Source organism: Sus scrofa, chromosome 12 (genome assembly GCF_000003025.6).
Source record: "Sus scrofa isolate TJ Tabasco breed Duroc chromosome 12, Sscrofa11.1, whole genome shotgun sequence".
In the NCBI taxonomy this organism is placed as follows: Eukaryota; Metazoa; Chordata; class Mammalia; order Artiodactyla; family Suidae; genus Sus; species Sus scrofa.
This window is the reverse complement of record NC_010454.4, coordinates 570,076-585,988: the sequence shown is the minus strand read 5'-3', so window position 1 is coordinate 585,988 and position 15,913 is coordinate 570,076. Positions and strand designations below refer to the sequence as shown.

General features: G+C 54.9%; 1 protein-coding gene across 4 annotated transcripts in view; it reads left to right on the top strand.

Moving 5' to 3' along the window:
• FOXK2 (forkhead box K2) overlaps positions 1-15,913 on the top strand; it is a 54,799-nt gene that overhangs the window by 29,658 nt on the left and 9,228 nt on the right. For all 4 annotated transcript variants that reach the window (XR_001304367.2, XM_013989821.2, XM_003357920.4 and 1 more), the window contains exons 2-8: positions 73-267; positions 3,195-3,342; positions 5,295-5,441; positions 10,162-10,355; positions 11,047-11,222; positions 12,112-12,408; positions 12,612-12,818. Coding sequence is in view for 3 of the 4 variants with exons in the window: in XM_013989821.2 (XP_013845275.2) it covers positions 73-267; positions 3,195-3,342; positions 5,295-5,441; positions 10,162-10,355; positions 11,047-11,222; positions 12,112-12,408; positions 12,612-12,818 (1,364 nt within the window). In the remaining variant the exon portion in view is untranslated. The remainder of the gene's footprint in view (positions 1-72; positions 268-3,194; positions 3,343-5,294; positions 5,442-10,161; positions 10,356-11,046; positions 11,223-12,111; positions 12,409-12,611; positions 12,819-15,913) is intronic.

Here is a 15,913-nt window from a genome sequence, read left to right as displayed (position 1 = left end):
GCGACGAGCCGTGGGCGGGACGCCCAGGCCCTGCCTACAGATGGGCGCTGACGCTCGGCGTTTCTTTTCCAGGTGCACATTCAGGTTCCCGAGCACAAACATCAAGATCACGTTCACTGCCCTGTCCAGTGAGAAGAGGGAGACGCAGGAGGCGCCCGAGTCCCCGGTGAAGCCGGTGCAGGCCCACATCTCGCCGCTGACCATCAACATTCCAGACACCATGGCCCACCTCATCAGCCCGCTCCCCTCCCCGACAGGAACCATCAGGTACGGCGGCTGCCGTGGTCCAGGTTTCAGTCTTTGCCTCTTGCCTTGGGACGTACAGCAGCCAGCAACACGTGGCGACCCCTGTGCTCTCCCGCGTGGAGCGATGTCGAGGGCGCTTGAAACATCCCTTAGTTTCTGAGCACTCTTTGCTCTCAGGTTCCTGCCTGTGAAGTGCAACTCCCGAATGTTCCTGGTTTTCGCTCGGAGGTTCTTCTGTTTGAGCGTGAGGTGAAGGGACAGATGGTTTGTCGTGTTGGTCTAAAGCGTGAGATGGATTTTCAGTAGGATTTTGAGTGTTTTGAGTGGGCTACAGTTTCACGTAGATTTTACACGTTGGATTACTTACTGAGTTTGATCCCCGAGAGAGAGAAACCTGTGCTTGTCCTGATGTCCTGAGAGACGCTCGGAGCCTCAGGACGTGGAGGACGGTGCCTTCGGGGCACACACTCCACCGGCGCCCCAGCTGTCAGGGCGGTAGAGGAGGGTCGGGTCGGGAGCCGTCCCCGGACCCCCAGCCGCTTGCTCTTGGGTCTCTGCTGGGCCTCTCGGACAGGCCAGAATGTCAGACCTCTTACATTCTCTTGCGTCTTAGGAGAGCCAAGTGTTATTTGGATCTTTTTCCACATGAGGTACAAAATGAGCACATTTGCTTCTCTCGAGAGCCAGGCTCCTGCTGTCCAGGTGTGCCCGCAGGGCATGGCTGGGAAGGCCTTGCCTTATCCACCCAGACTGACCCTACCTGGAACCTGTAGCAGATTGAGGAGAGCACAGAGGGCCTGGCGGCTCTGGGTCATAGCTTTCAGTCAGGGCTTCTGTCTCTTACCTTGAACCAGCTTCGATAGAAAGGTATCCCCCGGGCGAGGCCTCTGGCTGCACCCCTCCTCTGCCTCCCGTGGCAGCCGCTCTGCAGGGATGCTGCTCCGTCTCCTGCTTGGTGAACCAGCCCACGTGTGACTCGATGGACCAGGCCCTGTGTCTGTGGGCAGGTGCAGGTCAGCAGCCACGTGGCCAGTTTTGACTCTGCACCGTGTGAAAAGTGGGCAGAGGTCACAGAGGGAAGGGCACAGCCCTGAGTTGGCCGTCGACACTGCCTGGCACGTGCGGGTGTCGGGGAAGCAGAGGAGGTTTGGACCAGCTCCTGATCCAGTCTCTCTTCACCCCTTGTTCCGTCTTCATCCTGTTTTCCTTACTCAGGCCTCCCATGGCCCCCTGACCCCATGCGCCCTCCTCTTGAGACAGCTTCAGGGGAGCCCATCTACTTTTTTTTTTTTTTTTTTTTTTTGGTCTTTTGAGGGCTGCACCTTTGGCACATGGAGGTTCCCAGGCTAAGGGTCTAATCAGAGCTGTTGCCACCAGCTGACGCCACAGCACCGTGGGATCCGAGCTGCGTCTGTGACCTACACCACAGCTCACGGCAACGCTGGATCCTTAACCCACTGAGCGAGGCCAGGGATCGAACCCACAACCTCATGGCTCCTAATCGGATTCGTTTCCGCTGTGCCACGACAGGAACTCCCCCACCTGCCTTTCACACCACATCCAGCCAGTGGAGCCGCTCACCTGCCCCATGGCAACACTTCTCAAAAGTCAGCTGCTTTCAAATCATAAAGCAGGGGCGTTCCCACTGTGGCGTAGGTTAAGAATCCAGCTGCAGTGGCTGGGGTCACCACGGAGGTGCAGGTTCGACCCCCAGCCTGGCCCAGTGGGTTAAGGGCCCTGTATGGCCACAGATGTGGCGTATGGATTCAGTCTCTGGCCTGGGAGCGTCCAGACCCTGAGGGTGCATGTGGTCCTGCCATCTGCCTTGCTCCTTTCCGCCCAGTGCCCGGGCGCTGTTCCTGGTGTGCGGGTGAGTGCGCGTGCCGACCGTCCACAGCAGTGGTCCAGAGCCCCTAAGTGCTGCGCTTCGTGCAGGTGTCTCGCCACCCCCTGGGCCCCTCGTTTCAAGGTTGGTTTTTTGGACACAACTACTGTTTTTTAGGTATTTTTCCAGACATTTACATTGACAACTCTTGTCCTTTTTACCCAAGCACAAATGAGAATTAATCATACCTACTGTTTTATAACTTACTGGATTTTTTTAACAATCTTAACTTGGTATCCTTCCATTTCAGTAGCTTGTTCTTATTTATTTTTTTATTTATTTGGGCTGTACTCCAGTCATACGGAGGTTCCCAGGCCAGGGGTCAAAGTGGGGCTGTAGCCACCGTCCTACGCCACAGCCACGGCAGCGCCAGATCCTTCACCCGCTGAGCGAGGCCAGGGATCGAAACTGTCCTCGTGGATGCGAGTCTGATTCGTTTCCACTGAGCCACAGCGGGAACGCCGCCTGTTCTCTTTTTAAAGTACAATACTGTACAGAAGGGGGTAACTTAAATACGGAACTTGGCGAATTGTCGCAAACAGATAGGGCCTTTAATCAGCAGATCAAGAATCTGAATGTTGCCAGCATCACAGCCTGGCCTTACTACCTTACGAACAATAGTGCATGTTTAAAAATGGGTTCCTTTCTCTGATTTCTGGGTATTCCCTGAGCCTGTCACAGCCCCCTCTCCTCTTTTGTGTCCTGTCCTCAGCCTGGCTGCCCTCTCCCTCTCCCTCTCCAGACTCCCCCTCACCTTTCTGCTGTAGCTGAAAGCTATGTTTTTCGTCGCAGCCTGTCCTCAGCTCCCTGAGGGGGAGCGGGGAGCGAACAGTGCTATCCCCTGCCAGGCTGAGCCCTGGAGCCCTGAGACAGGGCCCTGTGTCCTTGGTAAGTTCCTAGGATGATACATGTGGAAGCAAATACTGGATTTCTTGGGGTGAGCTTCCGTTTCAGAGGATTGACGGGTGAAATTTATTTCTCTGAAATAAGAGCCAGTTATTGAAACATCGTGTGATATGTGATCAGTGAGAGGCTGATGGGAACAACCTTTTCTCGTCTACAGTGCTGCAAACTCCTGTCCATCCAGCCCCCGGGGAGCAGGGTCCTCGGGGTACAAAATGGGCCGTGTGATACCATCTGACCTCAATTTAATGGCTGACAACTCACAGCCAGAAAACGAGAAGGAAGCTTCAGGTGGAGACAGCCCGAAGGTAAATGTTTTATAGCCTCGAAACAGAACCCAGGGGCCACACGCACCCCTGGGCTCACTTCCTCGCCTGCGTGTCAAGGAGCAGCACCACCGGGCCTCCTGCGAAGTGCCCCTCGGCGTGGATGCAGGCTCACTGCTGACCATGCTCCAGGTGCCTGCCTCCTTGCGGTCCCTCCGCACTGGGCCCTCCCCAGTGGCCGCTGCGGGCTGAGGTCTGAACCCTTGGTCCTCAGGGGCTTGGCGCCTGGTGTCCCAGGACACTGCTCCTGGGGCTTAGTCCTGCTGTCCCAAATGCTGAAGGTTCTGTCTCTGCACACCAGTGCACTCAGACCCATGTTGGGAGCACCCATCAGCCTCTCTTGGCAGGCATTGTCAGTGGCCCACAGTAGGACCACGACAGTTTCTCTGACCCAGTAGTGCCCCTTCCAGGACGTCGTCTAAGGGAAACGGACAAAACCGCAAACAAAAGTTCATATAAAACAAAACTGAAGGCAGCCCAGTGTCCTTCACCGAGGAAGGATGGTTAAGGGGCTGTTATGTGACCCAGTTGCGGATTGAAGCGCCCTTGGTGTAATGCTGGGTGAGCAAGGAGTCAGACCAGGCGTGGTGTTACTTTAAGCACGCGTTTACATCGTGTGGTAGGACACGGCACAGCTGTGGGGTCACTGACCGTGCCTGTGTGCTCTCCCCAGGAGCCTGGCACACGGGGTGCAGGGCAGGGGCAGACGCAGAGGCCCCCTGAGGGTTCCAGCTTGTGCATCTGTTTCAAGGCAGAACCAATGGTGGTGTTTCAGATGCACAGCTTCCCTTGCAGCAGGGTCATGGGTAGGCCAAGCGCCAGGAGGCAGGTGGAGCGGGCAGGGGCGAGGGAGCTTCAGGGCTGCGCGTTCTCCACCCCGTGTGGGCTGCACTGCTGTGCACGGCCCCTTTTCAGCAGATAGGGCTGGATGGCCTTTCCTGTCTGTTACACTGTTGAATGTGCTGAAAGCTTTCGTAAAAGATTGAAACGAGCGGGTGAAGAAGGCTTGTGCTCCTGCCCGGCCGGGACCCAGGGACAGCCCGGTGCTGGGGAATCTCGGCATTGGGACGTGGGGTGCTGGGTTCTGGGGGCCCTCGGTCTCTCTGCAGTGAAGCCCGCCTTCCCTTTGGTGCCCCGCCCCCTTCGCCGTGCCCCCTGCAGGCCACTGCTGCCTGCTCCTCTGCGTGTGCCCCCCAACAGTGTCTCACGTGTCAGTTGCTAAGGCGTGTGTGAGGAGAGCCAGCGGGAAGGTGTTCTCGCGTGGTGCCCTGTTTGCACCGGCTTCCTGCCTCGGGCTTCCTCTGGACGTGCCTGTTTCCCAGTTCACAGCCAGAGGGCCTGTGTGCCAGCATGGGGTTCTGAGCTGTCACAGGGCCGAGGAGCCCCGGGTGGCCTGGGCTGGGTGCTGGTGCCTCCGAGGGGGTTTGTCCTCTGGGCGGAGGCCCTTGACAGACACTCGGTGCTTCTGAGCAGCCACGACTCCGTGCCACGGAGCAGGGCGTTGCTCCCCCATCTCATGCAGCGAGGACCCTGCCCAGGGCCCGGGAGACATGCAGGCTCACTACACTGCTCGCCCCGCAGGCCTGGCCCAGCTCTTGACTTGACTGCTGGGTCCACTGATGCGCCCTCGGCCGCGGCTCAGGCACAGAGACCGCTGGACTCTGCTGGGCTCATGCAGCTCTTCTCATCTTAGTCTGTCCATTTTTGCCACTTGGACGTTCTCCTTATGTGGTTTTTATGTTCTTTTTCGCACTCCTCCATTTGCTTCTTCCAGTTTCTCCAAATGCTTTTCCCTGAAATTATATGACTTTTTAGGAAAGAAAACTAAGCCTTATCTCAAGAATGCTCAGAAGCATCAAGAGTGGAATCCTAAATTCGGTAAAGATTTTTGATAACTTCAAATTTTGGTAACTTTTTTTTTCACTTGAATACAGGATGATTCGAAGCCACCTTATTCCTATGCACAGTTAATCGTTCAAGCAATCACGATGGCTCCTGACAAGCAGCTCACCCTGAACGGCATTTACACGCACATCACCAAAAACTACCCCTACTACAGGACCGCGGACAAGGGCTGGCAGGTAGGTCCCACTCCGTTCGCCATCGGCTCCTTGTGTCCCGCGTCCCGTAGATGCTGACTGGCGGCTGAGTGGCGAGTCGTGCCAGGGCACAGTCGGAGGGAGATGAGTGGGGGGTCTCTCTTGCTGGGAGAGGACGGGTCAGCGGCCTGCTGGTGCCCTCTGCTCTGACCACCTCAGCACAGAGCAGGAGGCGACGCCGCAGCCCGTTTCTTTGTGTCGTGGTCTTCGTGGTGGGGGGGGTCGTGGCCTGTTGATCGATTGTCGATCGTTGTCGATTCCACCCGCGCAGCGCGGGCGGTGGAGCCGCGTGAGGAGCCCTCCTTCCCCTTGACGGTCGTTCCCGCCGCCCTCGGCTGCCGCTGCCCACGGATGTAGCTTTTGAAGCTCGCGCACAGACGGTTTTCTGACTGTTTCACTGAGGAACCCTTTGTTCAGACGTTCCGGCCCCCCGTCGGCCGCTGTGTAAACCAGCCGGGCGCTCTGCCGCCCCGCGTCAGCTGGGGCCGCCCGGCCTGTCCCCTGTGCTCCCGGCCTGGGCCTGGGCCTGGGCCTCCTCAGAAGACACTTTGAAATCGGTGCATAGTATTTCCATTATTTCGCTTTTTAAATTGAGTTCAGTATTTAAACCTTTACATTGTATAAGCAGAGAAGAAATACACATTTGTGATTTTTGAATTCATTTGGTAACCAGTGATAGCTTCAGAATTCCTTCGAGGCTTAATGAGCAAGTGGTCCATGAAAAAGGCGTCTGTCGCACCATGACCCTAATCAGGTGATGGGGGCGGGGGTGGGGAGAGGGTAACCTTTCCCCCCTTAATGGAGGGTAGGCACTTTGCTTCTGCCTGCAGGTGTACAAACATGTCATCATAAAAACGGTGTCCCAGCCAAATCCTGAGTATTTCCTTTATAAGGGGTCTTCAGTCATGTCAGGATATTTGGTTGGAGAAGGTGCAGGCGAGACCAGCCTCCCCATCGGCCTGGATCATCCTGCTGCCCCCCACCCCCACCCCCCGTTCTCAGCGAGGGGGCATTTGGTGGTCGGCGGCGAGGGAGGTGCTGGTTGGGCGAGGGCTCCCCTGTCGGCTGTGGGCCGGTCTTCCTCTCAGTGTAGGAAGTCCTGGCAGCACTTGCCAGGTTGAATCTGTTACCACGAGGTTGTGCTGCAAAGAAACGTGAAACAGAAGAAGCAGAAGCAGAGAGTTACCTTGGTCCGTCTGGGTAGTGGCTGCCGGCGGACCCAGCTCCCTGTGCGCAGGCAGGCGAGGCCTCTGAGCGCAGTGCAGTCACGGCCAGCTCCGTGTGCCCGCCTCTGATGGTTTGTGATGCCACTGAGCTGGGCGTTCGTGGGAGTGAGTGTTTCTAAGAGCCTGGCCAGACTTGCGGTGGTCTGTTTCCCTCCTGGCCGTGTTGCCCTGTGCGTCGTGGCATCTGTTTATGTGACAGCTGGTTCCAGGCATCCCCAAGTTTTCTTGCTAAAGAAGGCTGGAGGGCCACTGCATCCAGGCCTCAGCCTCCTGGGGAGTGAGTCAGGCCAGGAGTGGCCGTGGCCCTTAGAGGTGACTCCTGGATGCACGGATTGCTGCTGGCTCCTGGAAGTGACTTCGCAGCCCACTTGGAACCTAGAGTCACAGTCAGAACCGAAAGCCAAACGCCCCTGCTATTGAACCGTCATTAACACTTGTTTGTATTGAGGCAGAGCTTCCAGGCCTGCCCGCTTGCATCTCTCACAAGTGTCCTATCCTAATAAATCTATTTCTTGCCTATCAAAAACAAACAAAAAAAAAACAAAAAAACCCCACTGGTTTGTGTTGAGACATCTTTTCTGTCCAGGTCCAGGTCCGTAAGGGTGACTGTGACGCCTGCCTGCGTCAGGCTGCGCCTGCTCTAGCCCTCCTCTAAGTGACGGACAGGCCTGCAGAGGCCCTCTGCCCTGGGCCTCCCGGCTCTCCCAGCACCCCCGTCCCTGTCCTGTCACGGGACTCAGAGCTGCCCGTCCGAGTGCCTGCACTGAGAGTGTCCAGGCGGAGGGCCCTCCCTCCAGCTGTGGGTTCAAGATCACACCCTGCCCTCCCTCCGTTCCTAGGGCGACACTGCCCACCAGGCCTGCTCTGAGCTCTCAGTGCGGGTCCGGGGCTCCTCTCCGACTGACTGCGGGCGTTTCGCAGTCTACCTGTGGCAGAGCTGCCCGCTCTGGAGCAGACGTGGGATGCAGCACGGTGGTCTGAGAACCCAGCTGTAGGACGGCCTGTTTCCGGGTACTCGGGGCAGAGTGTTTCCTTCCCTACGGCTTTTAAATTTTACCCGGCCCAGAGCTGAGGTGTTTGTCGTGACTGTGAAAGGTTTGAGAGTTCTGGGCTCTCGGCCTCCGAAAGGACCAAGCGGGTTCCTCACGTGCGCCGAGTGTGCCCACCTCACCTGCACTGGACTCTCCCCTGGGAGGTGCCGACCCCCGCCAGCTGGGTCCTGGGAGCAGCCCCGCCCAGGGTACTTAGGCTCAGCGTTGCAGCTCCTTGTCTTCACGAGTCGCTTTCAGTAATAACCTGCCTTTTCCCTGAAGACGTCACGATAATTTCTGGATGCCTGCAACTGAATGAGGGTGGTTCCGATGTGTGTCGCTTGGTTTGACCACATCATAGCGGCCTTAGGTTTCCTCAGAAACACAGTATTTATTCTCCGGTGTCTAAACATCTCTTATTATCTCTTCATACTTTCTAGAGTCTTGGTGGCCGCAGGATTGCATGTGACCGTGTATTAACGGGGCTCATTTGCCTGTAGGATTGTTTTCAGACTGGAGAGGGTGTTAGACCCTCTTCTGATGACTCAGGGTGGGTTCTGTTAGGTTTTCAGGGCGGAAAAGAGTGTCTCTTTGACCTCAGAGCTGACTGTACAGCCTGTGGGGTGGGTGTGCGGGGTAACGGGACAGCAGCATTGCTGCCTCTGGTCCTGACCTTTGTCAGAGGGTAGAAATCCCGGCAGCCCAGGCCCCTGAAGTCGCCTCCGGATCTGCACTGTGCTAGCCCTCCTCCAACAGCATGAGCCTGCCCCACCCCAGGCTCTGCAGGGCCAGCCTTCGTAGGGAGCTCTGGACCCTCCCCCGCTGCTGACAGCCAGTGGCCCCCAGTGCCATCGTCCCGGCTGCCTCTCTCCATCCGCGGTCCTGGAATCTGCCGCCTGCTCCACACTCGCGTAAGGTGGAGAAGGGGCGCCTGTCACAGAGTTGACCTTCTGGAGGGATTAATAGAAAAATCTTGGTGATCAGCCAGGCCCTTTGATAAAACGTTATAACGTCTGTGGTTATGAAGATATTATAAGTCTGATATAACTTACCTGTGAACAGTCTCACAAATCACAGGCACAACCTAGCCTGCCCTGCATGTTGCCGGCGAGGTGGCAGATGGCCACAGGCGTTGGTGGCTTACCATGGCCTGAGACGCGGTTCTTGAGCAGTCCCTTCAGTTGGCTGTAAAGTAGTAATTGGCGTGTCTTGATTTCTGAGCCACCTCTGGCCACTTAGAATTTCAGGTCATTGCTAGCAGTTCTACTAGAAAGCCAGGTGGGGAACTTAGAAATGATTTTTGGATGGCCAAATTTTAGTTTTGGGTTGACACTTTAATAGTTTATTGATTTTATTTTATTTTTAATTTATTTATTTTCGGGGGTGTGTGTGTCTTTTTGTCTTTTTAGGGCTGCACCCGTGGCATATGGAGGTTCCTAGGCTAGGGGTTGAATCGGAGCTGTAGCCACCAGCCACAGCCACAGCAAGGTGGGATCTGAGCCGCATCTGCAACCTACACCACAGCTCACAGCAGCGCCAGATCCTTAACCACTGAGCAAAGCCAGGGATCGAATCTGCATCCTTATTTATGGATGCTAGTCAGGTTCGCTAACCGCTGAGCTACGGTGGGAACGCCTATAGTTTATTAATTTTAAATTTAAGCATTAATGCAAATGCACGAAACGACCAGAAGGCATGACTCCGTCCAGCTTCCCCTGAGATTTCGGAGGTCTCGGGATGCGGTACGGTGGAGAGCTGCCCTTAGATCCTGTACAAACCGTGAGCTGAGCTTTTAGTCCTAGAAAGAATGGATTTAGGAATCGAGGAAGAAGTTTTCTCCGTGTGCCTCAAGAGATTATTTTGAGGGTGAAATAAAGTATCTAGAAGTTCTTTTACTGGAAGGTGGTGTCAGTAATATTTTTTAAACTTTGGCCCATTTTTCCTCTTTGCTAGTTTTCTCCTTTGCTATCCTATCCTGGATTATTCATTTTAAAGGCTATGACATATGCTTTTAGGTAGTTTTGTGCTCAGAAAAGTGTTTTAAAGGAATGGTGATCCCAGCTCTGTGGTCTCCTTGGTTCCTACCTGGTGGGAAGGTGGAAGCGGACGTCCTTCCCGTTGGAAACAGCGTCTTTGTGTGTGGCATCGATTTCTCACCCCGTCCGCGTCCCCCAGCCCTCCCTCCTTGCTCCCTGGTGCCCACTTGCCATGCCGTTCACAGTGCTGGTATCCTCGTGCCCTCCTCTCCTTGGCAGCCCTGTGGCAGCCTCTGTGTGGTCACACCGCGGCTCCTCCTTGGCCCTGGGGAGGGCTGGGTCCTTCCCGTGCTGGGCTGCCGGAGCCGAGCCTCAGGGTTGCTGCTTTGCAGGGCACTAAAACTGGGGCACATTTTAATTTCTCAGCAAAGAAATGTATGAATTCTACGTATTTTTTTATGTTTCATAGAATTCAATTCGCCACAATCTCTCTCTGAATCGTTATTTCATCAAAGTACCACGTTCCCAGGAAGAACCAGGCAAAGGCTCATTCTGGAGGATAGATCCTGCCTCTGAAAGCAAATTAATAGAGCAGGCTTTTAGGAAAAGACGGCCTAGGGGCGTGCCTTGCTTTAGAACCCCTCTGGGACCGCTCTCATCTAGGTAAGGAAAAAAGACAAAAAGCTCACTTACTGGTCAGTAAATTTACCTTTGAAATGCTGGTAAATTTTCCTGATTAAATGGTGGGATGGGGATTTGGAAAAAAGTGTTGAACGCCACCCACGGGTTGTTGTTTCTAATGGTCTGGAACAGTCGGGATTGTGTTACGTTTCACGCCTGTGTAGCAGTTGTGGCCTCGCTGACCCCGTGGGGTCCACGCAGTGAGGCGACATGTCGGCCGCAGAGTGATGCCGCCTCGAAGCTATGGTGTCCCTTTCTTTGCCACTGGAAAGCTCTTTACAGCTACATCTCAGCTGCTTTAAATTCAGGGTTGATCCGTACAGTGTTTGTTGCCTGATTTTAAAATACGTATTTTTAGCTTCGTTAATAGATACCCTCTTTTTGAACAAAATGGGAATGACCCTAAGAGTGAGCCCCAGCCGGCTCACGCGCTGCCTGGCTGTGGACGGGGGCTGCTTAGAGCGGGCGGCTGTGTGGCCTGTGCTGGGTGTGGAGCAGCGGCACCCTGGCACGTGGTGGCTCTGTCACTTCTGTCCCCGTCTTGCTGAGTGTCCGCCCCAGGGAACTGTGACACATGACGCCACTTTTTGCAGAATACACATACTAAAACAGCAGGACGGCTTTGTGAGTGCTTTACCTGTGAAAATCCATTCTCTTCTCTTTGGTGATGCAGAAGTGCCCCAGCCTCTCCCAATCACGCTGGAGTGCTCTCTGCTCACTCCAGTGGTGCCCAGACCCCTGAGAGCCTGTCGCGGGAAGGTTCACCAGCCCCTCTGGAGCCTGAGCCTGGCGCCTCACAGCCCAAACTTGCTGTCATCCAGGAAGCCCGGTTTGCCCAGAGTGCGCCAGGTGAGGTGTGCCGCGGGCAGGTGTGGCGGGAGAGGTGGGTCAGATGGGCATGTGAGCCGGGCTCCTGGGAGAAGAGACAGCGGGAGACCACGGCTCCTTTGTCCCTTGTCCTGATACTCTGCACAGCACCTGAGTGTATTTCATAGGCTCTGAAAAACTGCTAGCACTGTGTTTAAATAGTCAGTCAACATTCTTCTACGTGACTCTTGGCAGGTGCCTGAAAAAGAACTGTTTCTCAGTTGGTTGCTTCGTCATTCAGAAATCTGAAAAAAAAAGTTTCCCTTAAAAAAATAAAATAAAACAGATAAACTAGACATAGGCAGCAAAAAAAAAAGTCTCTTTGCTGAGTAGGTAAGTATCTTGTCGTGTGCTTGCAAAATTATGATGCAGAATGAAACTGTGTGCCCCAGAGAATTTTTAAAAAAAGGTACGAGTTCCCATCTTAGCTCAGCGGTAATGAAGCCGACTAGTATCCACGAGGGTGCAGCTCCGATCCCTGGCCGCCCTCAGGGGTTGAGGCTCCAGCCTTGCCATGAGCTGCGGTGTAGGTCACAGACACAGCTCAGATCTGATGTTGCCGTGAGCTGTGGTGAAGGTCAAAGATGCAGCTCCGACTTGACCTCTAGCCCAGGAACCTCCATGTGCCGAGGGTGTGGCCCTAGAAAGACAAAAAAAAAGGAATCTGACTACATCCGAGATTGCGTTTTTAGTAGTTAGCTGTACGCACTAAATGTCCTCATCCAGTTCTGCGTTTCGTTCACTGTGAGTGACGTCTTTTGTTCCAGGAGGGTGGGGGCACCTCCTCTTTTCCTCACCTCATCTGCTTGTTGCCAGTGGGGGTCACGCTGGTTGGGGTGCACGAGCCTCACTCTGCTCCTGTCCTCGGCAGGCTCCCCTCTGTCTGGTCAGCCAGTCTTAATCGCCGTGCAGCGACCACTGCCACCGACGATCAAGCCTGTCACCTACACTGTCACCACCCCTGTGACCACTTCGACCTCCCAGCAGCCCGTCGTGCAGACGGTCCACGTCGTCCACCAGATCCCAGCGGTGTCCGTCACCAGCGTGGCCGGACTGGCCCCAGCAAACACATACACCGTCGCGGGGCAGGCTGTGGTCACTCAGGCGGCCGTGCTGGCCCCCCCCAAGGCTGAGCCCCAAGAGAACGGGGACCACAGAGAGGTAAAAGGTGAGTGGTGGGAGCAGGCACTTGGGGGCGCTTTTCAGGCTCTGGAAGCCTTGTTCATCCCAGCCCCTTTCTAACGGGTCACCTTCTGTGGCGCCAGAGCAGGGCTGCTCGCTCCTGATGGTTTTGTTTTAAACTGGTGAGATTTCTGTACGCTGCCCAGTAATGTCCGTTGGTGTCATTTTTCCCCCTTTCTTTGAATGTAGTGAAAGTGGAGCCTATCCCTGCCATTAGCCACGCCACGCTAGGTGCCGCCGGCCGGATCATTCAGACGCCCCAGGCCACCCCTGTCCAGACCGTCACCATCGTGCAGCAGGCCCCTCTAGGTCAGCACCAGCTTCCCATAAAAGCTGTCACGCAGAACGGGACTCACGTGGTGCCCATCCCCGCCGTCCACAGCCAGGTGAACAACGGTAAGCGGCGTTCTCCCCGGTGTCTGGGCGCTGATAGCGCCGGCGATGGCCCCCGCTCTCCTTTCATGAGGGGCGGGGGTCAGGGTTTTGGTTCCCACTGTTCCCGCCTTAATTTTCTCATCCGAAGAAACGCTCGCGTTTCTGAAGTGCAAGGAGCAGAGATGCTCTAGGAAGTGGGACGTGGCTGTGACCGCTGGCGCCCGCGGGCAGAGCCGTCTGGGGAGAGCCCCTTTCTACGCACCCAGAGAGGTGAAGATGCCCCTGCCTCCCGCAGACGTCTGGGTGGGGCCTGGGGCCGTCCCCAGGGGTCTCCCCGGGGGCAGGAGGGGTGCTGCTGTTCTCACGCCCACGGCTGAGGGGGCTCAGCTTTGAGACCAGAGGAGCTTTCCTTCTGCTCAGCCCCGGGGAGCAGTGTGAAGGCTGGGGTCCAGCTGGCTGTTAAGTCAGCTCAGGAGCTGGTGGTCCTGGACCACGTGTGAGGATGTTTCAGCGGCGACCTCACCCCGCGTGTGCAGTGCCTGCTGTGCCCACGTGTGGGCTGTCAGGACGCTGCCCTGTCCCGATCCCAGGCACCTGCAGGGATCCAGGTCCTCAAACAGCAGGATCGGGAGCCCCTGCCCCAAAGCAGCTCTCGGTGCCCAGAAGTCATTGCTTTGGAAGAGGGTGGGGAACAGAAGGCTTAGTGTGTGGGCCTCTGAATCGTCACTGAGCTGCTGAGGGAACTCAAGTGATTCCAGGGCCCACCCTGCCCCTCCCGTATTTATTGGAAGTGTCTTCTAGGGAAGACTAACCTCTCGGAGTTTTTTAAGTGATAGGTAACAGGCCACCTGCGGGTAAACTGAGAAATTTGCAATCAGTTGCCCATTTAAAATGTTTTCTTCTAAGTTCTCTGGCGGCCTAGCAGGTTAGGGGGCTGGCATTGTCACTGCTGTGGCGTGGGTTCAGTCCCTGGCCTGGGAACTTCTGTATGCCACGGGTGTGGCCAAAGAAAGTGCTTTCTTCCTCAAGCCCTGCATCTCCTAAGGAATTCAGAGTCGTTCGGGCCCCGCTCTTCTTTGCTCCATGAGCAGCTGTGTGGACACGGATGGTCTAGATGCAGCAAACGCGGGGCCCAGCGTGCGTCTGGGAGCAGGTGGCTCGAGAGGTGGACGGTCTGTTTCTGGCCTGAGCCGTTCTTCCCGGTCTTGAGCCGTTCTGTAGGCCAGTGATGCTCAGACAGCATGTGCCTTAGCATCACGTGGAAGGCCCTAGGCCAGGGTCTGACCCGTGCCTCCGCAGCCACCTCAGCCCCTGCCTGCAAAGCTGATGCTGGGTCCTTAACCCCTGTGCCACAGTGGGAACCCCTAGTTGCGGTGTTTTACTTAGCAATCACTGGGTCCAGAAAGGGTTGGATATTCGGTCAGTGATGTTCGGGTTCACAGCACCAGTGTTTTCACTCTGGCTCTGCTTCTGGCTCCATCCTGACGTTTTCGTCCACATGCAGCTTGGCTGAGTGGGTGAAGGAGGCTGTTGAGAAGGGCAGGAAGGGCAGGTGCGCCCCTAGGAAGACTCCTTGCAAGCGTCAGGCTTGGTGTGGACACTGCATGACCTTGACCGCCTTTCCACTGAAAGTCACTCTGGAGAAGGGGAGGCAGTGCCTGTTACTAGTGAATTCTGAAAATCAGAAGCTTTTATATTTTAAACTGGTTTTGGGGGGTTTATTTCTTGTCTTTTTGTCATTTTATGGTTGCACCCGCGGCATATGGAGATTCCCAGACTAGGGGTCTAATTGGAGCTGCAGCTGCCGGCCTACGCCACAGCCACAGCCACGCCAGATCCAAGCCACGGCTGCAGCCTACACCACAGCTCACAGCAACGCTGGATCCTTAACCCACTGAGTGAGGGCAGGGATTGAACCCACAACCTCATGGTTCCTAGTCAGATTCATTTCCGCTGCGCCACGACAGGAACTCCTGAACTTTTTATCATGGAGAATAACAAACATTCTGGACATTTTTTTCACAGCCAGTCTCGTTCTATATTCCCACTGCCCCATCCCTTCCCATCCAGAGCCGGACGAGTCATGTCATGTCTTAGTGTCTCCAGAAGATAAGAGCTTTCTTTTTTTCTTTTTTTTTCTTTTTGTCTTTTGTTGTTGTTGTTGCTATTTCTTGGGCTGCTCCCGCGGCATGTGGAGATTCCCAGGCTAGGGGTCTAATCGGAGCCGTAGCCACCGGCCTACACCAGAGCCACAGCAACGCGGGATCCGAGCCGCGTCTGCAACCTACACCACAGCTCACGGCAACGCCGGATCCTTAACCCACTGAGCAAGGGTAGGGATCGAACCCGCAACCTCATGGTTCCTAGTCGGATTCGTTAACCACTGCGCCACGACGGGAACTCCAGAGCTTTCTTAATATATAAGCATAGTACTGTTATCACTGTTGAAAAATAAACAGGAATTTTTTTTTTTTTTATCTTTTTAGGGCCTCACCTGCAGCATATGCACATTCCTGGGCTATGAGTCCAATTGGAGCTGCAGCTGCCGGCCTCCACCACAGCCACAGCCACGCCAGATGCGAGCTGCGTCTGCGACCTACGTTGCTTGTGGCAATACTGGATCCATGAAGATGTGGGCCAGATCCGAGCGAGGCCAGATCTCAAACCCGCATCTTCATGGATACTAGTTGGGTTCTTAAGCCACTGAGCCACAATAGGGACTCTGTTTTTTTGTTTGCTTGTTTGTTTTTTGCATAGAATGATTTTATTTTTGCTAAATCAACAGCAACAGATTCTTCCTTAACATGCAGGATATAAATATTTGTATATACTTATTAGTTGTTTGGAGGAACATGAACCTAATGGTTAATTAACGTCAATTATTTTTGTCAAATGTGGTTGAGGTGATGAAATTACGAAGTTCAAGACAGATTTTCCCGTTTTACTTATTTCATACACACACCCCTATATGATTTGGCTCTGGATTAAGTTTTTTTCTTTTTAATCTTTTATTTAAGATGCCCAGCCACAGCTTTATTGAGGTGTAATTCGCCTATGCTCCCCTTGGCACCCGTCAGTTCCTGGGCCAGGGGTTGAACCCACGCCACAGCGGTGAC